The 27,621-nt window shown below is 38.7% G+C and overlaps 1 protein-coding gene and 1 pseudogene across 1 annotated transcript; one reads left to right on the forward strand and one right to left on the reverse strand.

Annotated features, from left to right (window-relative positions):
* Positions 1 to 8,915: 8,915 nt before the first annotated feature.
* LOC101400387 (vomeronasal type-1 receptor 4-like) lies at positions 8,916 to 9,831 on the forward strand. The gene is given in 2 exon segments (XM_004439162.2): positions 8,916 to 8,948; positions 8,950 to 9,831. Coding segments are annotated over 2 exon segments (915 nt in total).
* Positions 9,832 to 24,668: 14,837 nt separating this feature from the next.
* Positions 24,669 to 25,678, reverse strand: LOC147912747 (vomeronasal type-1 receptor 4-like; annotated as a pseudogene).
* Between the last annotated feature and the right edge of the window lie 1,943 nt (positions 25,679 to 27,621).

The following is a 27,621-nucleotide window of genomic DNA, read 5'->3' on the forward strand; positions in this document are numbered from 1 at the left end:
CACTGGAGCCAAATGTGGCTTAACATTTGCATAAACTGCCATTTTCTCATGATTAGATTCAATTTATGATTTACTTTCTTTTTGTTTGCCAAGAATAGCACAGGAGTGATGACGTGTCCTTTGGTGCTTCAGGCTCCTGATATCCATTTGTCCCATCACAGCTGATGTTAACTTCATTCACTTGGTTCAGGTGCTCTCTGCCAAATTCTCCTCTATAACATTAATATTTTTTCCCAATTATTAATAAGGATTTTGGGAGATTCAGTGAGTGATGTGCATAAACCATGACATTTAATTGGGAACCTCTCTTTGTTTTAAGTTTGTCTTTGCTTGAAGTTTGCTTTGTGAAATGAAGGCTCTCACCTGTGTTTATTAGAGATATTGGCTTTTGCAAGTGGATGTTCTACATCAGTCAAGCTTAAGTCCCATAAGTTTCCATTTTATTCCAGAGTCGTGTCAGACATACTCTTCCTATGGCTTTGTTGTATTTTTAGAAAAGGAAAATAAGACTCCTAGAATTAATATATACTCCAAAGCCTTAAATTCTAAAATGTTGGGGCCAGCCCAGTGGCATAGTGGTTAAGTTCATGAGCTCCGAGCCTGAGGTTCGCAATTTGGATCCTGGGTGCAGACATAAGCACCATTCATCAAGCCATGCTGAGGCAGCATCCCATATACAAAACAGAGGAAGATGGGTACTGATATTAGCTCAGGGCCAATCTTCCTCACCAAAAAAAGAAAAGAAAAGAAAAGAAAACTTCTGAAATATAACTCAGTACAAATTGTAGATAAAATAAAAATTGTCAATGAAGTACACACTCACAAATAACAGCTCTTCTATTAGTTTGTTATTTTGTGTGTTTGTCTCCATAGTAATTTTAAAAGACAGAAAATGTTTCATGCACAAATTTATAAGTTAATTGAATTGAAAATATTTGTTAATTTCCATGATATTAAAACTTTTCTACATATCATTTTTAACATGTGTATAGTTACTTCTTAAATATATGGATGTGTGCATAAAGTGTGAGTTATTAGTTCAAATCTGTGTTGCTACCCTCTTAACTTGTGTCCATTACTCTTCTCAGTTAGAGAGTTTCCTGTGATTTTACTTTTAGGATTGACTCTGTAAATTGGCCTTGTATGTATCTTCCTTTTAGATAAATTCTAGGTCAGAGAAACTAGGTTAAATCCCAGATTCTACCATTAACTGGATATTGGACAAATATTTTTACAAAAGAATATTATTATTGCTCTTGTAGATTGTTTGTGGTTTTATGCATTTATTAATTCTGACAGAATAAAGTCTAGTGTATAGTAAATGTTCAGAAAGGATTGTTCTGCCATCTTTGCTATTATGTAAGAATGAGCTACTATGCCATGCGACTCTCTGAGTCAAAATCATCCATGAATTTTTCCCATCAGGTTATACCTCTTTGCTATAAAAAATGTGGCCTTTCACCTGAGGCATTCACATCAGGAGTGAGCTTGGTAGAAATACAGAAACTCAGGCCCTATCCCAAAACTTCTCAATCAGAACTGCAGTTCAAAAAGAACTCCAGTTTACTGTGCACATTAAAATTTGAGAAATACAATTCAAACTCACCATGAGGTTGTCATCTGATATACATATATACAACATATGATGTATAGCACTCACAAATACATGTATGCCTTTGTTGATGCCTTAATTATATATTTTATCTTCCCTAAAGTGTTGTATTGATGGTTTTTTTTTTTTTGTCTGTGTAATTTGCTTTCCTCAGTTAGGAAAAATTTTAGGAAATATTACTGTGTTTAAAATTACCTAATTGTTTATTTTAGGTCACTCACCTAAAACAGAAGCAGTTCTCTTAAATCTATGTTTTCATCTTTGGTCAACTTATGGACTCTGTTCCTGCCCGCTTGACAAAGTGTTATTTACTTCAGGGACAGTTGTCATTCATGGGTGAGGCCATAGAATTGTCTCAGGAGAAATGGGAATGCCTGGACATTGCTCAGTGGGATTTGTAAAGACATGTGTTGTTAGAGAACTACAGGAATCTCGTCTCCTTGGGTGAGGATAACTTCCTTCAGAATTCATAATCCACATTTAGAGTTTAATTTCTTTCATTTATACAGTGTCTTTTGGAAGTTTGTACTTCACATGACTTAATTTCTGATCCTTGCTTTAAGGAAATAATCGGTTTTGTTGGTGTAAAGGAGAAAATCTTCATGATGTTTCATCTTGATATTTCTTTTCTATTTTTTTTTATCGCGGTAACATTGGTTTATAACATTGTATAAAGTTCAAGTGTACACCATTATACTTATTTCCCATAGATTACATCATGTTCTCATGTTCACCACTCAAATACTAATTACAATCCATCACCAAACACATGTACCTAATTATTCCTTTCACCCTTCTCCCTGCCCTCTTCCCCTCTGGTAACCACCAGTCCGATCTCTGTCTCTATGTATTTGTTTGTTGTTATTATTATCTACTACTTAATGAGTGAGATCAGATGGTATTTGATCTTCTCCTTCTGACTTATTTCACTTTGCATAATACCCTCAATGTCCATCCATGTTGTCACAAATGGCTGGATTTCATCATTTCTTATGGCTGAGTAGTAATCCATTGTGTATATATACTACATCTGCTTTATCCATTCATCCCTTGATGGGCACCCAGGTTGCTTGATATTAACCTTCCTGTTTCATGAGGTGATCTGCATCCTTCACTCTAGATTAGGGATACTTATAAAGATTCAATGGCACAAAATATTGCCTTTATATGTTGGCTACATCTTAAACTCTAATTTCTACACTTTCTTTTTGATTTAATAGTACTTGGAAGTGGAGTTAAGGATCTTCAAATTAAAAATGCTTTCTTAGTTTTCTAAAGGGGCCAACAAGAAACACCATTTGTGGAAATAACTCTCTGTAACCTTCTATAATGTCCTGTCTATTGAGAACAATACTGGATTGGAACATGGAGACTCCTCAGCAAAAGTCAATTCCTTTTTCTTATGAACAGGTCTCATTATCTCTAAGCCAGACCTGGTTTCCTTTTTGGAGCAAAAGAAAAAGCCCTGGGATGAGAAGAGATAGGAGCCAGTAGTCATACACCCAGGTAGGTGGGAATGAATGAAGCAGATGACACAAGTGAGAGGTTCAAAGGTCAAAGAGGAGGCCAGACTTTAAATGCAGTTCGGTAAACTCTGCTTCAATGAAAAAGATTTTTGAGAAGCCTAGGTTTATTTCTCTTGCTGTCTCAGAGGGACATCTCCTCCTGACTCTTGTGATGCTCTTAAATCCTCCACAGATTCTCCTTCTGCTCCAGTGATCCTCTATCACACTCACAGGGAGAGCCTGCACAATCTCTCTGTACTTTTATTGCTTTTTGGGGCTGGGGAAAATTCTGTGCACACGTGGAGATCCTGATGGATACCAAAATGTGAGTTTCTCCTCCCCTATTTTTGGGTGCCCTTGCCTCCTAGAGACACCTACAAATCCAGCTACATAATTGGGACTGTGGGATAGACTGACCCTACGCTACCAAAACTTAGGCAGAGCATCTCTCCCCATGGAGGCTTCTCCATGGTCCAGACCCCGTACTCAGTCCTCAGAAATGTCCCCACGATCCTCAATGTGTGACCCTGGTCTCACAGTAGAAGATCCTGGGCCACTTTATCAAGTCATAATTGGTGCTGGGCCCTGCCAAAGACGAATTGACAGAATCTCTGAGGGTTGGACACAGGAGATGGTGCTTCTGAAAAACACACAAGGGATCCCAACAGGGAGTCAAGGGTGAGAACAAATTTGCTCAACATTGCTCATCAGACTTTCATGTATATACAAATCTCTCAAGGATCTCATTAAAAATGGATTCTGGGGCTCCACATTGAGACATTATGACTCCCAAGGTCCAAGATGAAGGCCTGTTCATTTGCATTTTTAACAAAGCCTGAAGTTGCTGCCCCAAGAACTCATTTCCAGCAGTCTTGAACTAGAAAAAGCAACAACAACACCTTATACCCAATGCTCCTATCTCAACACAAATATTGCTTGTTCCCAGTGATGGTTACCTAATAGCTTCTTGAAAGATGATCATCTCTGTTCACTCTGCACACACTGAGAGGGGACAGAGAAGGCAGTGGTGTCTGAGTAAGGCTGCATTTGGGAAGCAACATTCATTCATTCATGAAAGCAATGTTATTGAGCATGTAGTGTGTGTTCACAGGTGTGTGAGGATGCACGATGTCCAGGACAGTGTGGTGGGAACTGCTTTGGGGAGGCAGTTTCTTGGTCTAATTGGTCATTTTCAACAGAAACCAAACTGACTATTCTCTATTAGTCTCTGCAAGCCCCTTTTAGCCAGAGGGACTGTGTTGGATGCAAAATCTGGGGCCACTGAGCTATGTGCCCAAAAAGTTACTCCTGAAGTATAAAGCAGGATTCTGGGGACATCAGAAGGGCCACTGTAGAGGTGGGACATATGGGCGCGTTATGTGTTCATATTACACAGTATGATTCTGGCTGGCCAGTCCCTGATACTCGATCTGTTCTCAGGTCATCTGCATTGTTGGATGTGCTGTATTCAGGTCCTTGAAGTTTCCCTGTGTGCACATGTGTGAAGGTTTGGACGTTAGGAAAAGGCAGAAACAGAGGAGGGCATCAAAAACTCTGAAGGTAAAACACAGGTCAGAGGGAGGACTGCTCTGTGTTTTAGGCTGTGGTCCTATCTTGCCTGAACTGTGAACTCAGGCATGTGGGCTTGGTGGAGATGGGATTCAAGGCTGGTGGTCCAGAGACCTGGGCTGGTGAAGGGAGGGGCACGTGACTGCAGGGCTGGCCCTGAGAGGGGTGGTGTGTGCCAGAAGTCCTCTGTGCGCATGTGCAGCCTTAGGTGGGGAACTCTATACGCACAGGTGCTGTGGCGAGGGATTTCCAAGGGTGAAGTCTGACCAAGTGAGGGGAGTCTTGCTGATGTCTTGTGAGGATGCAGGAGTGTGGGGCAAGGGGGTGGAGATAAGTCTCTCTGTGTCCTTATGCTACTCTGTGCCTAGGGAAACATATGGGCACCAGATGAGAAAAGTGCCCCCAAAACAAATGGTGGAGATATACGGGAACATAGTTAGTGGTATATTACACTTTATATCAATTTGCAATGACAGTTTAGCAATTATCCACCCACAATGAGAATTTCAGTCACGATGTGCACAATCTCATATCCCAGAACCACCTCAGTAATCCCATTGCACAAATAAATGGTCCATGATGTGTGTGATAGCAGGAGACAGACATTCAACTACCAAAGTATATAAACAGGGAATGTTTCAATAAAGCTGTTTTATCCATAATTACCTCACAATTTGTGTTTTAGGGAGTGCAGTAGATCTATTTCTACTGGCATGAAGACGTCACCTTCATTATCATTGATTAAGGGAAGCAATTTGACAGTAAGTCTGATATGACAAATTTGTGTGAATATTGAACCAAATTCAGAATATTTTAATGTTTGCGTGTAGCGGGGGAGAATTTTTTCCTCACTCCTCTTAGGGTATCTGGCTGGGCCTAAGAATTAAACTGAATTAAGAAAGATTAACAGGAGAGAATAATACAAATTTTATTAAATTCTGACATTTACTTGGGAGTCTTCACAAGAGAAGGAAGAGCCAAATAAGTGACCAGAGCAGATAGCTTTTAGACAAACAATACATTTTGAAGAATTGACAAGACCAAGGGGTTGGGGTGAGGGGTAGCTAGATAGTCCTTAAGATAAGAGTTAGTTTAAGAAGGTTTGTTTGCAGCTTCTTCTGGTGCCATCTCTGGGCTGCTAGGAGTGTCTCCAGAAAACAGAGTGTTTATGTCTTGTCTTTAGGCAGAAAGAGGGGAGCTTTTTCTGCCTTTATAGCTTCTTAATTGCCTTCAGCTCAAAATAATTTTTATATCAAAGAAGCATATTTTGGGGTGATATATTCTTATTTCCTTCATCTGTGTATGTATATATATATATTATGAAATTTGAATTGCATTTCAGATACACTCAAAAATTGCATAGGAAGGAGGGTATACCTCACATCGATGAAAATTAGGCAAAAATGAAGTGTGAAGGCTGCAGGTAACCATTCAATGTCCTTGAATTGAAAAAGTAGCATTGACTTAGGTGAGAGTTAAATGAACTGTAGAATCTGTTAAACCTTCTGATTCTGGTGCATTCTTTTGGGAAAGACACAAATTCGATCTTTTTGTGGATGTTGTTCAACTTAGCCTTTCCACAACCACTAGAGAGAGGATCGATATGGGTATATTTTATTACAAAATTTCTTTATCACCTAGACTTCGAAATTGATTGGCATTGAATTCTACTAATATATCCAATAATGTATAATATAAGTTTTTTACCATTATGTTCTTCCTTTTCCTGTTTGGCTTTGAAAATCCTTCTCAGGTGCTTTGGTTCTGCTTGTCTGCTCATAACTGAAACGATGCTGACACTCAGTAGTCTGAAGTTTAGGAAAGAACACTCTTTGGAAATAAAAATGCCTCAGAGGAGCAGCGAACTAAGCAAGACACATGAGCTTCATCGCAGGTCCCTCCCGTGCCAACTCAGTATTTCCTGGGGCCTCTGTGTGCACCCTGTCTGCCCCCAGGATCAAAAAAAGAAAGAGCCTCTCAAAACAGTGCAATGGTCTCTTTGGAAATAATTAGTAGGTTGTGATTGTTCTTGCTAATTAACAACTAGGAAAAAGTTTCTCACAAATGTGCTCAGTTCCCCAAGCCTGTCCCCTCATTGCAGTTAAAAGTGAAAAGATAATTGCAGATCTGAGGGGAGGTGAGGTCGCAGAAACACAAACCCATATGTAGTGGTCTGGCTGTTTCCTTCCAATCCAGGTCCTGGCTATCATGACCATCACACCAGGCCCACTGTCCTGGCAGCAGAAAGGAGTCCAGTGACGATTGTTTATTTCAGTCTGAGAGAAAGAGTCTGCAAGGAAGGAGGGCTATCAGGACTCTGGGTAAGTGATCCTGTTGGAAAACGGAATACTTCAGGGTTTGAATCTGGTTTAGTGCCGAAGCCACACAGGAAGGAAGAATGGTTCTGAGACATTAACTGAGCTAGTAGATCCTACACCCATCCCTCATGGCTCCTAATGTAATTTAGTGTCTTCGACAAAGACCTTGATTCTTGCTGTTGAATCTCAGTGATAATGAAACCTGACTTTTAATGTACTTAAGAACTGTAGTTCTGAAATCAATCTGCTCTTTAGCCTAATTTACAGGAATCATAGGCTACATTTTCAGGATTACTGCACGTGTGCTTACAAGAACTGTGCTTCTAATAAAGAATAGGATCTATCTACAGGAGTCATGTGGTCCTGTGCAGAAAAAGTGTGTCCAAATGGCAATTGCTGGAAGAGAAACATTTTTTCTACCTCTGGGTGTATGAAGCGCTTAATGGAGACACTCATTGTTTCCTACTGAAACATCTGTGTTCTGTTCATTTTGATGAGACTGTTTCTCTCTTGAGAAAGGGAATTAGTACTTAAGGAAAATATGAGTCTCAAATGATGAGTTTCAGATAGCAGCTGTCATGCTTGAATGTATCTTGTGATATTTTCTCTGGTTTAAAAATATCCTACAATTACTTTAAAAATGTAGTATTGCAATTTAATAAAATGTAAAAGGTTTTACACCTTAGAGATTCCTTTCTTCATAATGGTCTTAAGGCAAAACTCACTTGCTTGGTAAGAGTTTCACTTTATTCATGTATCAATAAATCAATGAGGATGTCATCTGAAATTAGTAAACTACTTTTTCTACAGAAAAAATGTTATCATACATTTAGTGATTCCTATAAACCAATTTATGGCACACTCTGATGTTAACAATTTATGAGATAGGTAGTATTATATTTTGTTCCTGGCCCAAAATAAATGAGTCTTTGCCTTGCCATCCTAAAATTGAGCCAATCTTGTATTTATTAAATCCAACTTGGTTCTGTGACAGGTGTCTATAATATTGCCATCAGAGCATCTACATTTAGTTAAAACTTTGAAAGCTTTATGCATTATTGATATTGGCTATGAAATAAATCCTTGCACATAAGTGGAAATTTGTTACACTTGAATTTAAATAATAAATAAACCTCTAATTTAAAATATAAAGACGGTCTGAAAACAGCTAAATATCTATCTAGACTATTGGAAGGACACAGATAAGCGGATTGTTAGTATATTACAGTGATTAAATGTGCTTGGTTTGTTACCAGCTCAGCCAGATTTAAGTCCCATCCTGCCTGTAACTACTGTGTGAATTTAGTCTAAATGCTTAATCTCTCTGTATCTAAGTTCCCTTGTTCTTTAGAATGAAGATAATAGTAGTTCCCAACTCATAGGTTTGGGATAAATAAAGTCACCCAGTACATGTATGTTCTTCATAGCAGTTATTAATTCATTATAAATGCTCTTCAAAAAGTTATATATTCAGGGGCTGGCCCAGTGTTGCGGTGGTTAAGTTTGGCATGCTCCACTTCGGTGGTCCAGGGTGTGCAGGTTCGGATCCCGGGCAGACCTACACTACTCATCAAGCCATGTAGTGGTGGCATCCCAGATACCAGATAGAGGAAGATAGTCACAGATGTTAGCTCAGAGCCTCTTTTCTTCCTGCAAAAAGAGGAAGATTGGCAACAGTTGTTGGCTCAGGTCCAATCTTCCTCACCGCCCCCCCCATAAAAAGTTCTATATTCAATGCTTGTAAACCTGTTTGTCAAAGAAAAACATTAAGTTAATATTTCTCACTGGGAACTAATGGTAAGTGGAGAATATTTGATTTCAGTTGATATGTTACATGTAGCCCATGCCTCATGTTCCCATGCAGGAAACTCTGGCTAAGGAGGCAGATATCATTCGCAAAGACCTGACAGGATGGCCACCATAGATTTCACAGTAAGAAGGATTTTTTTTATCAGAGAATATAGTTGGAATCCTGGGGAATGTCTCTCTTCTTTACCATTATCTCTTCCTTTGCTTCACTGGATGCAGGCTGCGGTCCACAGATTTGATTGTGGAACATCTACTGGTAGCCAACACCTTGGTCATGCTCTCTATAGGAATCCCAATTACAATGGCAGCATTTGGGTGGGAACATTTTCTCAACTATATTGGATGCAAACTTCTTTATTATATTCACAGAGTGGCCAGGGGTGTGTCCATTGGCACCACCTGCCTTTTGAGTGTCTTCCAGGCCATCACCATCAGCCCCAGGAACGCCAGGTGGGCGCAGTTTAAAGTGAAAGCTCCCAAGAACATTGGGTTGTCTATTTTCCTCTGCTGGATCCTACAACTGCTGATAAATATTATTTTTACTCTGTATGCGACTGATAATTGGAGCAACACAAACATCACAAATAAAAAAGATTTTGGATTATGTTCTGTTGTAATTCATGACAGAATCGTAGTCTTATTGAATGTAGGATTTTTATCATTCCCTGATATTTCATGTTTGGGGCTCATGATCTGGACCAGTGGCTTTATGCTTCTCCTCCTGTACAGGCACAAGCAGCAGGTCCGACACATTCATAGGACCAGTATCTCCCCTAGATCCTCTGCTGAATCCAGAGCCACCCAAAGCATCCTTGTCTTGGTGAGCACTTTTGTTTCTTTGTACACTCTCTCTTCCATCTTTCAAATTTATTTGGCTCTTTCTAGTAATCCCAGCCAGTTGTTATTGATCTTCATTGCACCAACTACTGTGTGTTTTCCAACTGTAAGCCCCTACATTCTCATGCGCCATGACCACAGAATATCTACATTTTTCCTTTCCTGGATAAGGATTAGATAATTACTTAATCTTATAAGAAACGTATAAGTTGAATTTGCACGTTGTTCAGTTGTTTATTTATCCATCCTCCTTCTGAGTCCTAAGTAAAATTATTAGACAGTCATTTACAAGAGATTGGTAAACAAGACAGGTTGATTTTATGCTCAAAAGTAAGCAATAAATCATAATGGAATCCTAAATGAATTATTGTGTAACTGTCATATAATAAAACTTTATTAAAGCTTGTTTGAGAACTTCAGAATCTAGGCAGTATTAAATAGGAGTTTCTGAAACAATGTGGGGGTTACAGAAAAAAGTCTTTGAGTGTGTAATTATCAATCTCAAATAATACATTTTCCTAGAATTAATCCTGCTACGATACCGGGATAATCTATGTGAAATGAAACAGCATGGAAGATGGTCATTCAAGAAAAAAGAAATTTTCCCACAGACTAATGAACAGTGGGGAGTTAAGCTGAAGGGTCATTTCAGATTCAGAGAGCAGAGCTTTTGGGGCCCTAAATATGAGTTCCTTACATTTCTTCTTTGGAGAGATAGTAGTCATTTGAAATATGATGTTATGAAGTGACATTATCATAAAGAAAATATTTTTATTTGAAAATGGCGAGGTGGAAGTGGAACAAGTGAAATGGAGCACAAGAATATGTTTTTGCTGATTTTCAACAGACATCAAGTGAGTGTGGATGTTAAAAAAATACATAATGTCAGGGGAAAAAATTGCATGGAATTTGAGATCTGTAACAATTAATTTAATCTCTATTCTGTGTGGATGCCAGCTGGGCATTTTGGCAGGAAAGAGTGTACAGGATGCAATTCTCACGTCTCTAATGTTGGGAGATAAGTTTATGGAGGGGATTTCCATTAAAATTAGGAGAGTGGAGGCATAACATTTTGAAGAGAAAAGTCATAAATCCATTTTTTAATGGGAAGTTGGTTTACCAAATGTGAAAAAATATATATTCCTAAATTTTAGGAAATATTTTCATGTAGTTCTCCCAGCATTTACATTATGAAGCTGATGCAAAGTATTGAGGATTCTGCTTTTTAAAAAATAATAGAAGTAATTTGACCTAATGGGTATTTATTGAACCTGGTGCTACTAGAGAAACATACATTTTTAAATCACATTAACACCTAAATATTTGACATACATTAGACCACAAAGAAGTATAGGAAAGAATACACATGTACACATAGATACTACATTAATATGTGTATATATATATGTGTCTATGTGTGTATATATGTATATAGCATGTATATGTATATATAAACACATCGATACATATACAATATATAGATGTATTTATGTGTATATATGGACATATATGCGTATATAATCAGTCACATTACTTCCTGTGAATTAATAGTATTGCAAAAATGTTCAAGAAGTTGAAAAATAATCCTAATCACAATAATGACAAACTATTTTAAGCTTAACGTCTACTTTAAGATGTACACCATTTGCTAATAGTTTCATTGTTGAAAATTACACAGAATGTATTTTAAGTTTTCTACCTTAATTTTTGTGGTTTATCTATTCTCATGAGGGAAGAAAAACTAATTGTACATAATGAAAAAACATTTTGACTTTACCAGGAGCAATTAGTCTATTTATGTTGAATATCATAATGAATAAATTTAGCCTTAGGTTTACCATCATATTGTGTGTTTTTGTTAAAACTAGTGTATTTTATTATTTTTCTATCTTAACTCTTCAATATTAATTTTGAAAAATAATTCTCCTTTTTACCCCTCCTCTTAGAGGGTTATACAAGAAGCATCTCTTAGTTTAGTAACCTCATAATTTCAGCTTACTTTTATTTATTCATTTTTTCTGTGTTTTTACTTATTTATTTATTTATTTTCTGGTGTACATCATTATACTTCTATTTCTGCATGGATTACATCATGTTCTCATGTTTACCACCCAAATACTAATTACAATCCATCACCACACACATTTGCCTAATTATCCCTTTCGCCCTACTCTCTCCCCTCTTCCCCTCTGGTAAAAACCAATCCAATCTCTGTCTCTATGTGTGTGTTTGTTGTTGTTTTTATCTACTACTTATGAGTGAGATCATACGGTATTTGACCTTCTCCCTCTGACTCATTTCACTTAGCATAATATCCTCAATGTCCATCCATGTTGTCACACATGGCTGGATTTCATCGTTTCTTATGGGTGTGTAGTATTCCATTGTGTACCTAACCACATCTCCTTCATCCATTTGTCCCTTGATGGGCACTTAGGTTGCTTCCAAGTGTTGGCTATTGTGAATAATGCTGCAATGAACACAGGGGTGCATGTATCTTCATGCATTGGTGTTTTCATGTTGTTTGGATAAATACCCAGCAGTGGAATAGCTGGATTGTATGGTAGTTCTATCCTTAATTTTTTGAGGAATCTCCATACTGTTTTCCATAGTGGCTGCACCAGTTTGTACTCCCACCAGCAGTATATGAGAGTTCCCTTCTCTCCACATCATCTCCAACACTTGTTGTTTCCTGTCTTCTTAATTACAGCCATTCTCTCGGGCGTGAGGTGATATCTCATTGTAGTTTTGATTTGCATTTCCCTGGTAGTTAATGTTGTTGAAGATCTTTTCATGTGCCTGTTGGCCATCTGTATATCTTCTTTGGAGAAACGTCAGTTCAGGTCTTTTGCCCATTTTTAATTGGGTTGTTAGTTGTGTTGTTGTTGAGATGTATGAGTTCTATATATATTTTGGAGATTAACCCCTTATCAGATACATGGTTTGCAAATATCTTCTCCCAATTGTTAGGTTGTCTTTTTATTTTGATGATGGTTTCCTTTGCTGTGCAGAAGCTTTTCAGTCTGATGTAGTCCAGTTTGTGTATTTTTTCTATTGTTTTTCATGCTGGGTCAGACATGGTGCTTGAAAATATGTTGCTAAGACCAATGTCGAAGAGCGTACTGCCCATGTTTTATTCTAGAAGTTTCATAGTTTCAAGTCTTACAGTCAAATCTTTAATCCATTTACAGTTAATTTTTTTGTATGGTGTAAGGTAATGGTCTACTTTCATTTTTTTGCATGTGGCTATCCAGTTTTCCCAACACCATTTGTTGAAGAGACTTTCCTTTCTCTATTGTATATTCTTGGCTCCTTTGTCAAAATTAGCTGTCCATAGATGTGTAGGTTTATTTCTGGGCTTTCGATTCTGTTCCATTGATCTGTGTGTCTGTTTTTGTGCCAGGACTATGTTGTTTTGTTTACTATAGCTTTGTACTATATTTAGAAATCAGGGAGTGTGATACCTCCAGCTTTGTTTTTTTCCTCAGGATTCCTTTGGCTATTTGGTGTCTTTTGTTGTTCCATAGAAATTTTAGGATTCTTTGTTCTATTTCTGTGAAAAACGTTGTTTGAATTTTGATAGGGATTTCATTGAATCTATAGATTGCTTTAGGAAGTGTGGACATCTTAACTATGTTAATTCTTCCAATCCAAGAGCATGGAATATCTTTCCATTTCTTTGTGTCTTCTTCAATTTCTTTCAACAATGTTTTATATTTTTCGGTGTACAGATCTTTCACTTCTTTGGTTAAGTTTATTCCTAGGTATTTTCTTCTTTTTGTTGCAGTTATAAATGGGATGGTACTCTTAATTTCTCTTTCTGCTACTTCGTTGTTAGTGTATAGAAATGCAATTGATTTTTGTCGATTTTGTATCCTGCAAATTTGCCATATTCATTTATTAGTTCAAAAAGTCTTTTGGTGGATTCTTTAGTGTTTTCTATACATAAAATCATGTCATCTACAAATAGTGAGAGTTTCACTTCTTTCTTTCCAATTTGGATCCCTTTTCTTTCTTTTTCTTGCCTGATTGCTCTGACTAGGACTTCCAATACTATGTTAAATAGGAGTGGTGAGAGTGGGCATCTTTGTCTGGTTCCTGTTCTTAGAGGCATAGCTTTCAGTTTTTCACCATTGAGGATGATATTATCAACTTACTTTTAAAAGGTAATAAAAATTTCAAGTTATTTACTACCTTCCATATCTACCTTGACAATATATGGATATTATCAACTCTTATCCATTTACCTTCTTTGGCCTATTTTGTTTATTATTTATTTGTATTTAAAACAACTAAGGATATGTGCATAGGTCGTAACTACACAGCAAATTTCAGAAATTCCAGAATCTGAATACACTTTTGTATGTAGCTCCTAGATAAAGAAACCAAAAATTGTAAACATTCAGATGCGCCCTGGTTCCCACTCCCAGTCCCTACCCCTAAGGGTTAACACTATTCTGAACCTAACAACACAGATCACGTGTTTCTGTGTTTTATTTTATATAAATGGAGTAACAGTATGAATGTGTTTTTATTCCTTATGTTTGTGAATATGTCTATGTTGTTGCATGTTGTTGTGAATCCTGCATTGCCATTTTTGTGTAGCATTCTGTTGTATAAATATTTATTAATTTAATTGTTCCACTGCGTATGGGTATGTGAAAGGTTTTTAGTTTGTGTCTATTTGGAATAGTGCTGGTATATAACTCCTAGAAATTATGGGAGCTATATGTGGCTCGAAATTTGCATAAAACCTATTTTCTTGTGATTACATTCATATTGATTTACTTTTGTTTTTATTGTTTTGGATACAATACCACGACAATGATGAGTCCTTTAGCATGCATGAGGCAGCTGATATCAATTTGTCCCATTACTGGTGATGTAAACTTTCTTCACTTGGTTCAAGAGTTCTCTGCCAGATTCCTCTACTATAAAGATAATAACTTTCCAGGTATCATTAAAAGCGTCTTGAAGGTTAATGTGCATAAACCATGACATTTAATCTGGAATCTCACCTTTCTGCTTAGTTTCCCTTTGCTTGCAGTTTTCTCTGGAAAATGAAAGCTCTCACCTTTGTATACTGGAAATACTGGCTTTTGCAAGTAAAACTTCTAAATTAGTCAGTCCTTGGTCCTGTAAGTTTCCATTTTAGTCCACACTTATGTCGCAAATATTCTTCTTTATTTTTGGATTTTCAGAAAGAATAAAAATCGTATAATTAATAAATGCTCAAGTAGCTTAAAATTCTATAGTGTAACTCTGGACAAATGATCAACGAATTTTATTTTCAGAGAAATAACTAGGAGTTTGTTGGTTTAAAGAAGAACGGCTTCACAATCGTTCATCTTGACCTTAATCTTCCCTTTTCATATGGTGATCTGCATCTTTCACTCTAGATTAGAGTTAACTCTAGAAATGCAATGGCATAAAATATTGTTTTCTGTATCTTAAACTCCATTTTCCATTCCTTATTTTTGATTCAGTAGTAGTGGACATGGAGTTAAGGATCTGAAAATTGAAAATGCTTCCTAAGTAGTCTAAGGGGGCTGTCATGAAACAGTGGGAAAATAGTATTCTATGAAATTCTGTAAAGTTCTCTCTTCTCTACTGAGCACACTACTGGATTGGAATTTGAAGAATCTCCAGCAAGAGTCATGTCCCTTTTTTAATAAACAGTTCTTGCTGTCTCAAAACTGTCCCTAGTCACATTGTTGGAGGAAAAAAAAAAAAACAGCCCTGAAATATGATGAGAAAAGAGAGAGTAGCCATATACGCAGGTGGGTGAGAATGAATCAGGATATGACACACGGGAGAGGTCCAAACGTCAAGGAGGCTAGACCTTAAAATTTGAGTTGGGAAGCTCTGCTTCAGTGGAACTGATTTTGGAAGCCTAGGGTTGTTTCTCTTGCTGCCACAGAGGAACGTATCCAGACTCACTCTTATTATCCTCCTAAATTCTTTAAGAATTCTCCTTCTGCTCCAGTAACATTTTATCACACTCACAGTGAGAGCCAAAGGCCTCCTCTTGGCCAGTTTGGGTCCATTTAATCTGACTAGTCTTCCATTGCTCTTGGGGGCCTGGAAAAAAATGTGTACATACAGAGTTCCTATATGGAGGCCAAAATATGAGTTTCTCCTCCCCTGTCTTTGAGTGTCTTTGCCTCCTAAAGACACCAACCAATTCTGCTACAACACGGGGTATGTGGGATGGACTGACTCTCTCCTATCAAATCTTTTGCAGAGCAGGCCTCCCCATGGAGACTTCCCCATGGACCAACCCCTGGACTCAGAACTCAGAAATGTACCTGATAGTCTCACAGTCTTTACACTGGCCTCAAAGTACAATAACGTTGGCCACGTTATTAAGACATAAATGATGCTGGGCCCTATCAAATAATAATTGATAGAAACTCTGGGGGTGGGACACAGTATATGGTAGTTCTGAAAATTACACAGTGATCCCAATGGGAAGTCAAGGCTGAGAATGGCTTTGCTAAACATTTTTCATCAAACATTCATGTATAAACAAATCATTGGGGTGTCCCATTAAAAAACATATTCTAGGGCTCCACACTCAGACGTTATGACTCCCTATTCTGAGATGAGGTCTGTTAATTTTTTTGTTTTGTTTTGTTTTGTTTTAGGTGAGGAAGATTAACCTTGAGCTAACATCCATTGCCAATCCTCCACTTTTTGCTGAGGAAGATTACTCCTGGTCTAAGGTCCACGCCCATCTGCCTCTGCTATATATGTGCGACACCTGGCATAGCATGACTTGAGAAGTGGTGTGTAGGTCCATGCCGAGGATCCAAAACTGCGAACCCCGGGCCACCAAATTGGAGTGCGTGAGCTTAACCACAACGCCACCAACCAGCCCCAACTGTTAATTTGTTTTTTAACAACCACTGAGGTTGCTACCCCAAACCTCATTTCCAGTAGGACTAAGGTAGAGAAAGCAAGAAGAGCACACCTGAGCCCCTCACACCCAACTATGCTATCTCAATACAAATACTGCTTGTTCTCAGTGAAGACCACTAATAGCTTCTCAAAAGATGACATTCTCTGCTCACTGCTGGCAAGTTGAGAGGGGACTGGAGAAGGCAGTGGTATCTGAGCAAGGCTATTTTTGGGGAAACAACATGTATTCATTCATGAAAACAATGCTTATTGAGCATCCACTACACACTCACAAGTATGTGAGGATGCACTGGGACCTGGACACTGTGCTGGGAGTCTCACATAGGATATGTGAGTTAATCCTTGCAATACCCTGGGAATTGGGCATTATATGTTCATCTTTCCCAGGAGGATTTAGATGGTGGATTTGCTTTCTTGGGAGTAGAGATTCTTTCTCTTCCCTTTCATCATCACTGATAATAAAAATAATATTTGCTGTGATGTTACAAATATAGATGTAAGAGTGGGAGACAGTAATGAAGTGTGGAGTAGTGGTTCTGAGTGAATTTTGACGAGTCATTCATTTATTCCTGCATTTAGTCAATTTTTAATGTGTGAACTATCCATGGATATGACAGGAATGGAAAACTGGGTGCTGCATGTTACTTTGGAACCACAAGTTTTAACCAGAAACATGAAATTCACTCACCAAATTTTAAGTCTTTTTTCTCCTTTATCTAAGTCTGAGCCCTAGGAACCTGCATGCCAGCTCTGAAACACACAGGAGGTGAAGCTGCCAGGATCTCTTGTTTTCTGAGCTCTTTTGAGAAAGGAAGATCTGGGAATGGGAGTGAGCCATGGCAGGGCAACTTTTTGGTCGGAGGTTATTTTCAACAGAAACTGAACTGATGATTCTCTATTAGGCTCTGTAAGCCCCATTTAAGAGGAACCATATTCTGGATGCAAAATCTGGGGCAGCTGAGCTCTGTGACCACAAAATTAGGCCTAATGTATGAAACAGGAAACTGGAGGTGCTGTCACCGACTAGGTGCCTCAAGAAACTCAAAGGTGGGTTTGGAAGCAATTAACTATTTTTCCAAGTTGTTTCTTTTCCTTTTGTGTGTTAAGGAGATATAACCACCAGCCATCCTGAAACTGACCAAGCCTCACCATAAGAGTTATGCCCATGACCTTTGCCTTGTTTTTAATGCAAAGATCTCTCCAGGAGGAGCTTAGGCCTTATTATGTGGAAGCATGTTCTCCAACTGAGCCTGTACAAGCGAATACCCACCTCTCCCTTGTGAATATTCATTCCCCAACAAAATAAAAGTTCCTGCTTTTCTTTGTTCAGGGGTGCCAAGACTTTGGAAATGATTCCTCATGGCCTGCTATTTGCTGCAAATACACTTTACTTTGTGAGACAACTTCCACTGGTGTAGAGTCTTATTGAACTCACCAGGAGGCGATCCCGCTTGGTTGGGTATCAGTGTCAGAGAGCCAGCTCTAGAGGAGGGACTGAAGGGTACCTTATGCATTCGTATTACACAGGGTGATTCTGGGCGGTCAGTGCCTGATCCCAGTCTGCTCTCAGGTCATCTGCATCATTGGAGGTGCTGGGTTCACCTGCATTTTCTGTGTGCAGATACATGAAGTTCTGAGCACTAGGAAAATGCAGAAATAGGAGAGAGTTTCAAAACCCAGAGGAGTAACAATGCAAGTTGTGGGGATACTGGTTTGGGCTACAGATTATGCTCCCAGCTTACCTGAATGCTGAACTCAGGGATGTAGGCTTCTTTGAGACGAGATTCAAAGTTGTTTGGTCTGGAGACTCCGGCTGGTGAAGGGAGGAGCATGTAACTGCAGCTTTTGGTTTTGGGAGAGCGGCGTGTGCCAGAAGTCCTCTGTGCATAAGTGGAGCATTTAGTCGGAAGCTCTACCTATGCAGGTGCTTGGTGAGTGATTACCAAGGGGAAGTCTGGTCAAGGGAGGGCAGAGTCTCCCTGGTGTCTTAAGGGGACATGCAGGGAGAGGTGGGGAGAGATGGAGTCCTCAGACCATGCTGCACCTGGGCGAAATGCTTAAGTGCTAGATGAGAAAAGTGCTCAAAATGAAGGGTGGTGCTGTGTGGTGTTAAAAGATAAAGTGACACGCATATCTTCAAGAGTTAATTTGAGCATGCATCTATTCATGTCAAGCAGCTCCAAGCCAAAGGTGGTTAGAAGCGCTCCACCACCAGGAGCTAGGGGAGAGGAGTTTATAGAGAAGACACAGAAGCAAAGCAAGGAAGGTATTTCATTGGCTGTAGCTAAAGCAGTTGCCTTTTCTTGGAAAGCCTTGTTGGCTGGTTATGACTGTTGTTCTTAAATTTCATTTTCTCAGATTCCACCGCAGCAACACTGGATTAAGTTGTGGTTTGCTTACATAGGCTTGCAAGGCATGAAAGCCAGCTCAGTGTAATGGCCTCCTTGTTTCATTACTTTAAGAGTGGAAGCACAGTTGGTGGGGATTATGATTTTCATCCATTTGCAAGGGTAATTTAGGAAATTGTGCATTCTTGTCCACCTTGGGTGGACAATCAAGGTGGTGCAATAATCTCATGGCCCAGAACCACCCAGATAATCCGCAGGTGCACAAATCAAAGATACAAATTCCATTATGAGTGTGAAAGCAGGTGAAAGACACATGGAAATACATAAATGTATAAACAGAGAGTGTTTCTGTACAGGTGTTTTGTTCATAACTACCATGGAATATGTTGTGTTTTAGGGAATGCAGTAGATCTGTTTCTATTGGTATGAAACATCACCCTCATATAATCATTCGTTAAGGAAAGCAATTTGATTGACAGTAAGTTCGATATGATGATATTTACGTAAATATTGAACCAAATACAAAATATTTTAGTGTGTGTGTGCTGTTTCAATTTCAGAATGTATCTGAAATTGCATAAGAAGGAGGATACACCTCAAATTGAAGTAAACTGTTATTGACTGGGGGTAATTAATGGAAATTTTTACTTTATTTTGTGAAGTATTTTATCATTTTATGTTTATTATTTTATAATTTAATTTGTTTCTGTGTGCAGTAGTTTTCTACCACTGCCATAACAAATTACCACCCATTTAGCAGATTAAAAAGCATCCTGCAGTTTACAAGTCAGAATTCCAGTGGGCTTGGCTGGGCTTTCTGTTATGGTCTCACAAGATCAAAATCAAGGTTTTATGAGGCCTGGGCTCTTATCTGAAGCCTCCAGAGGAAAAGCCACATCCAGGCCCGTTCAGGTTCTTGGCAGAATCCATTTCCTTTTCATGGTTTCCACAGGACCCCCTCCATGGTCACACCTTGCACCTGGTATCCCCCCAAAAAGAGAGAAAATATTGTCCATTGTTTACTCAAAATATTGCCTCTGCTCCTTTACTATATATTCCATTGACGAGATCATCCAGGTAGTTTATTGAGTAACGTTTTTGCCTCATGGGTGCAAACTGGAAACTATTCACAATTAAGTTGTGAAAGAAACGCGTCAGGAAAATGATTAATAGGGTAATAAATTAGTGACCTGCAGTCCACCCCCTGCCACCTCCATCACAGCCACCACCATTCCTCCCCTCCCACCATCTCTATCCTCCGTTGTGACCTCAATCTCTCCACTCCTCTGACTTTAATATATCCAGTAGTCCTAACTCTCCCCCTCCAAATGACCATTCTAGTCTTCTTTATTGCTCTCCCAATGCATCCTGTGCATTTTAGACCTCCATCCCTATTAAACCCATATCCCCCTGATTCCAGTGCCCTCACCCAAACTTCCTTCCCTTCCATTACCCTCAAACCCTTCATTGTCCATCCCTTTCTTCTCCCTTGCCATTTATCCTCTCCCCATTCCAATTGCTTCAGCCCATTCCTTGTGTCCTCTATGTCCACAGCCCTCAGTGTCCAGACCATCAACTATCAGGCATCCTTAGCTTTGTCATGACCCTGCACCCATCTCGCCAACCCTACAATCCCAGACTCTTTCTCCTGAGGCCTTTAGCCTACTGATGCCCACGATCCTCCCAGTTCCCTTCATCCCCCTCTACCCACTTTAACTTTCTGTGTCCATTTTGTTCCCCAGGATCCTTCTTCCCTTCCCACCTTTGATCTCTGGTAGGCTCACAAAACACCTGCTGACTCCACTGACAACCAAGTATCCCCCTTCCACTCATATGGTCTTTAACCCTTTATAGGCATTTATATTCTTGTGCCTCGTACCCAACCCTGCCTTTTAACTTCCTTTTGCCAGTAAACACCCCATCTCCATCATCCCCTTCATGTCCTTATTCCCTCAACAGGCAATATCCCTCATATCCTTATTTTCCTTGAACACTCTTCCACCTTATACCCCGAACAATCCACAGTCAATTTTAACCTCTTGGTGATTTTTAAGTACCTTTTAGCCCTGCTTTGGGTTGAATTGTTTTCCTTACATAAATATATTCAAGTCTTAAACCACAGTACCTGTAAATGTAACTTTACTGGGCAAAAATATCTTTGCAGATGTAATCAAGTTAAAATGAGGTCATACTGGATTTGGGTCAGCCCTAATTCAAAGACTGCTGTCCTCAGAAAGAAAGGGATGTTTGGACATTCAGAGAATGGTGTCTGATGATGGAAGCAGAGATTGGGGTGATGCATCTACAGGCCAAGGAAGGCCAAAGAGAGCTAACAACCACCAGAAGTTAGAAAGAGGAAAGGAAAGACTCACTCCTAGAGATGTCAGGTAAAGTATGGCCCTACCGACTTGATTACAGACTTCTAACCTCCAAAACTGTCAGAGAATATGATTCTGTTGTTTTGCCACCCAGTTTTGGTAATGTGCTACTGTAGACCTAGGTGATGAACACAGATTCTCTGTCCTCGTCCTTCCCCTCCACTCTCTATTACCTCCTGTCCACAGACTCTCTGCCTCTGCATCTTATCCCTTCACACTTTTTCCCCTGTGCCTTCTTTCTTACTCCACTGTATCACTCACCCACACATTATCACTTCTCCAAACTCGCCAGTCTTCAAGCCATGTACCTTGACCTAAAGCGGCAATGCTCAGAGTACTCTTTTAAGTGCTGCACATTGTGAATCTACTCCTTGTGGAGTTTTGCTGTGTTAGAAGGAGTATGAAGGGTAGAAAGTGCTCCCATGTTCAGGCACTAAGACTGTAGTTCTTACTATTTTTCACTTATAAACAATTTAGGGAGCTACAGGAATACCTTACTTTATTGTACTTCACTTTATTGTGCTTTGTACATATAGTATTTTTACAAGACCTTCCACCAGCAAAATGATTATGACTCACTGAAAGCTCAGATGATGTTTAACATTTTTGAGCAATAAAGTTTTATTTTTTTATTATTATTATTATTTTGGTAAGGAAGATTAGCCATGAGCTAACACCTGTTGCCAGCCCTCCTCTTTTTGCTGAGGAAGATTGGCCCTGTGCTAACATTTGTGCCCATCCTCCTCTACTTTATATGTGGGACGCCTGACACAGCATGTCTTGCTAAGCAGTGCGTAGGTCAGCACCTGGGATCCGAACCCATGAACCCCAGGCCACCAAAGCGGAGCCCGTGAACTCAACCACTACGCCACTGGGCTGGCCCCTGAATAAAGTATTTTTTAATTAAAGTATGTACATTCCTTTTTTAGACATAATGCTATTTCTCACTTATTAGAACACAGTATATCATAAACATAAACTTGTATACACTGGGAAACCAAAACAATTTTTGTGACTCACTTTTTTGTAATATTAAATTTATTGTGGTGGTCTGGAACTCAACCTGCAATAACTTTGATGTATTTCTCTAAACTCCCTCATGTGATTGAGTGAGATTTTATGAACCTGAGTGTGACTGTGGGAGCTTGTCACTGTAATTGTTTTTTATGAGTGCATGAATGTGAGTGTGAGTCTATATGTGGTGTGTGTGATGTGTGTTTGTGAGTGAGTGAGTATGTAAGTGACTGTGTGGGTGAGTATGCGATTGTGTATTTGACTGAGTGTTAATGCATGTTTGTCTTTGCATCTGTTGGTGTGTATATGTGGTCTGTGTGAGTATAGAATATGGGTTGTTCTCTATTACAGCTCTAATCTGTGACTTGAAAATTGAAGTGGCATCAGATAGTGGACAGGGGTCACATGTGGGTTTTTTTGTTTGAAATGTGAAAGGATTGATGTCATATTTTGTATTTCTTCAATAATTACAAAAGTAATGCTTATTACAAAAATAATAAGTGTGAGAACTTTGGCAACCTTTCAGTGCCCTTGAACTTAGTAGAATCATCTTAACTAATCTTTCTAAAAGTGGTAGAATCTGCAAATGAAATAATTTATTTCTGGTCCTTTTTTTGTGAAAGGCTCTGGTATAACGTGTCTTTAAGGATATTGTTGTGTTTGAAATTCTTATTACTCGTGAGATCAATATAGTTAGATTACATTTTTCCACCAAATGTAACCCCTGATGTCCATACTACTTAATTTCCAAACTAATTTGCATTGGTTTGTGAGATTAGCCTACTGTAAATTATTGCCATTTCATTTTAATTGTTATATCATGAAAATCCTTTTCATATTGTCTCATTCCTTTTCTCTGCTCTTAAATTAAGGTGCAGCTCAGTGGTCAAAGATTAGGAAAGAACTCAGATTCAGGCAGAAGAATTTCTCATGGAAGCAAAGAATCAAGTGAAACATGCGAGCTTTGTGCCATCCCTCTTGTGTCAAACTTCAGCTTTGTCTGTCCTCCATGCAAGAGCCTTTTGGCCCCCAATGATGATGGAAAAGAGCTTCTGCCAAACACTCTAACAGTCTCAGAGTTTTATGACCTCATTTTAGAGACTTATAATTGCTTTTGGTAATTAGCAACTAAGGAAAAAGTTTTAAGAAATATTCTCAGCTCCGTAAGCATGCAACTTCATTGTGTATCTTTACTTTTATGGTGTAGGTGTGTGTGTGTACACACACATACATATGTGTGTATATACAAACATATATATGTATTTTTATACATATATAATGACGTCAATAGCATTAGGTCAAACTAGCTGTTTTGTCTAAATTTTGAATGTGTAATATTTTGCATCAGGTTTGTAGTGTTATTACAATGAGAGCTATAATAAAATATTGCCTAAGTTTGTGGAGTATCCCTTCTGCTCCTGTAGAAATCCAGAAGACACAAATTTCCCATAAACAAGGAAAACTCTCCTCTTTCAACTGGTTATTTATAACCTACTCTAAATTTAATGACAAGCTGCACCATAAACTCTTCTTCCTCACTTTGAAGACATGAGAGTGAACCCCAACAATGCATTTTACCAATATGGTCAATTGATATAATCATTAAATTAAAACAATCACTTTGTACAGAACCCAAAATACATGCCATTTGATCCAAGACCTGTATATTTTTAAATTGTTGATGCTCACTTGGTATCTTTAAGCAAGCACCCATTTTTTACCCTCCTTTGACACAATGAAGTTCACATATGGCCATTTTCAGAGGAACATAAGTTAGCTATGCTAAGGAACCACCATAATTTCATATTTCAAATGAATACCATCTCTCTAAGATGAAATGTGTAATACTTGTAGCTTGACCACAATTTCTTTGCTACCCAAAACTGAATTTGTGATCCAGCTTGATTCCAGGCCACTTCATTGTTTTGTTGGTCCATTTCTTCTTCAGTTTCTTGAATGTCCATCACATATGTGCATGCTTTTTGACAGAATTTGTCCTAAATTCCCATGCTTAGTTAACATCAGGAAAATTTTACTTTATGATATGGAAAATTACTCGCTCAAATATTTCTCTATAATCTACAGATTGTTTTAGGACCTAATGTTTTATTATGCATAGACTTGAACTTTTCCATTATAAGCATTAATGAAATTTCAATTACACAAGTGCATAATAAAGCATAGCATTTCATTTACAATTGCCATTACGGTTTACTTTTAATTATTGGGGCAAAGCTCAGTCTGTCTTGGTCATTACTTCCCTTTAATGTGACTGTTTAATAATTATGCTTAGGACCCAGGGAGATGAGCACATAAAGAACTGAATATTGTTCAAAACACGATTTACATTTATCTGATTATATTAGGGGACTCTGTATCCCTAATGCAGTCACAGGAGAGGCAGATAGTCTAGAGTCATGGCTCATGAGGAGAAAGGGGCAGACGGTTGGGAAACATGCAGCAAATAGCGCAGAGATGTTCACCATCAACCAGTTGGGATAATTAAAGAGTGCAATACAAACTTGAAATATGGAAGAGAGAGTGTAAGACCATACAAAAGTACTGACCGGGACAAGGATGCTTTGGGTAGCTCTGGTCTAAGGGGAGGATCTGAGGGAAACATTAGCTCTATGAATATGTTGGACTTGTTTCTTGTGCCTGTACAGCATGAAAACCATGCAGCCGCTGGCCCAGATCATGTGCCCCAAAGATAAAACATCAGTGAGTAATAGCAATGCTACAAGTACTGAGACTGTGTTTTCCCCTGGCCATGTAGAAGAGCAGTATCCAAAATCTTTTTTCTTTGTGGCATTTTTGCCACTCAATTTGCCAGTCACATATATAGGAAAAATGAAATTTATCAACATGTATAGCATCCAGGTAAGAAACATGTAGGACTCAATGCACTTGGGTGCTCTCACTTTAAGCTCTGCCCACCTGGAGTTCCAGGGACTAATTGTGATCACCTGGAAGACGTTCACGGGGCAGGTGGTGCCAATGGACACACCTCTACCCACTCTGTGAACATAGGAAACCAGCTTGCATCCATGATCTTGGACGAAATCTTTCAACCCAAAGCCTGCCGTTGTCTGGGGGACTCTTTTAGAAAGAATAATGAAGCAGTTGGCTATGGTCAGGTGTTTGAGAATCAAATCTGTGGACCTCAACGTGCAGCCAGTGGGAAAAAGGGAGATATAATGTAAGGAAGAGAGAAATTCCCTAGGATTCCAACTAGAGTCTGTAGTAAAAATATCTTCCCTATTGCCAAGTGCCTCACGGTTATCCTCTCATTTCCGGATGACTGACATTCATCTTCAAGGCCAGAGATTCCTGCATGGAAATATGATGCAAGAGGTATAGGTAGCATGTCAACGGAAATTCATGTTTTGCATTTACTACTAGTTCCTATTCAAAAATATTTACAAAAATTAGTTTTTATTTTATTAAGAGGCTTCCAATTCTTGACCACATTGACCTTTAAATAACAATTTTTACAAATCAGTGGTATGAACACTGTACACAGAGTAAGTTTTTAAATCTTCACAACTCTGTGATATAGGCACTTATGTGATTTCATTTTGCAGAGGAAAATAAATGAGGCACAGAATGGTTAGTCAATTTGCTGAAATGAGCACACTGCTTAGGAGCAGAGTGGCTGGGCTTCTAGCAAAGACAGGACTCTAACATCTATGCTACACTAATAAACCGAGACAGCTTGACTTCCAAGTAATTCAGATATGTATTTTGTTGTGTTCCTTATACTTTGCCATTTTATTTTAGACTGATAGTGTTTTATTATTATTTTGGTTTCTGCAAGTTTCTTTTTATGTATAAATATTCATTTTATAGGTCAATATCACTTATGAAAGATTTGGCATTCCTTGTTATTGCAGTATAACACTAAAAGAATCTGCCCCATGACAAACTTGGACATAATGAACACAGGATTGACTCAGTCTTAGAAAAGACTTACTTGCTTTTATGCCAGGATCAAAAGTGCAATGTCTCGTAGCACAGTAATTGAACAGTAACATCACATTATGAAACAGTCTATGTGATACCCTATGAGACGTGAAACTGAAATCTTTGATAAAACATTGTAGTGTAGAAATGAAATTATTACTATTTTCAGATCACATATGTATTCATCCCTGAGTTAAGTGAAACTGTTGACAACGAGGTGACATTTGTGAAATCTTGTGAATTTTATAAAGTTGTAGAGAAACCTGTGTTAAGCTTGAGCTTGATATGAAAATAATTGTAAACTAGAGAAAATACCACAAGATGCATTTGAGTCTGACACTGCTGTCTGAAACACACAAACACAAAGTTACCTTTCCTTAAATGCTCTTTTCCTACCTCTAAGATGGAAAACAGTCTCACTATAATCATCAGAAAATGGATGTTCCCACTGGAGACAGAATTAATGTCTCTCTTAACTGCATCATAACCCATAGTTAGATAAAACGTTTCTATTCCATAAACTGCTATTCCGATGCTGTTCTTGCATAGAATTACATGATTCTGATAGAGTCATACAGCACTTTGTTACAAGTGTGGATGTATTACAGGCGTCCCGCCAATAATCCTGAAGTTAATCTATGATTTCAAAGTCAGATTTACTGAAGAGAAGATGGATTTAAGAATTATAGTCCTGGGGGCGGAGTCAAGATGGCGGCGTAGGCAGACTCTGAACTCACCTCCTCCTGCGGACACAGCCAATTTACAACTACTCGTGGAAAAATTACCCCTGAGACAGAACTGAAAACTGGATAAGACGAACTCTTGCAACAAAGGACAATCCTAATTGAGGTGGAAGAGGCAGAAACTCCCTTCTGGAGAGGAAAAATGCAGCCTTCACAAGCTGCCAGCTCCACGGAAGCCTGGCAGCAGCCCAAAGGTATGCAGCCTCCCTGGAGGAGCAGGGCCCTGAGCCGGGGAGCGCCCCGCTGTGGGCATTTTGTGGACCCAGCACAATCGAGACAAGTGGCATAATATCTGACTTTGCCTGCTACTAAAACATTGGGGAGTACCCCCAGAAAAGCTGGTTCACAAAGAAATTAAAACTGACTCTTAAAGGGTCCCCGCACAAACTCACCCATTTCAGATACCGTCCGATTTACAATTGCAACAAAAAGAATAAAATACCTAGGAATAAACTTAACCAAAGAGGTGAAAGAGCTGTACATGGAAAACTATAAAACATTGCTGAAAGAAATTGAAGAAGACACAAAGAAATGGAAAGCTATTCCGTGCTCTTGGATTGGAAGAATTAACATAGTTAAGATGTCCGTATTTCCTAAAGCATTC

The sequence above is a fragment of the Ceratotherium simum genome, chromosome 33 (genome assembly GCF_057802395.1).
Source record: "Ceratotherium simum simum isolate JZ-2026a chromosome 33, ASM5780239v1, whole genome shotgun sequence".
Taxonomy (NCBI): domain Eukaryota; kingdom Metazoa; phylum Chordata; class Mammalia; order Perissodactyla; family Rhinocerotidae; genus Ceratotherium; species Ceratotherium simum.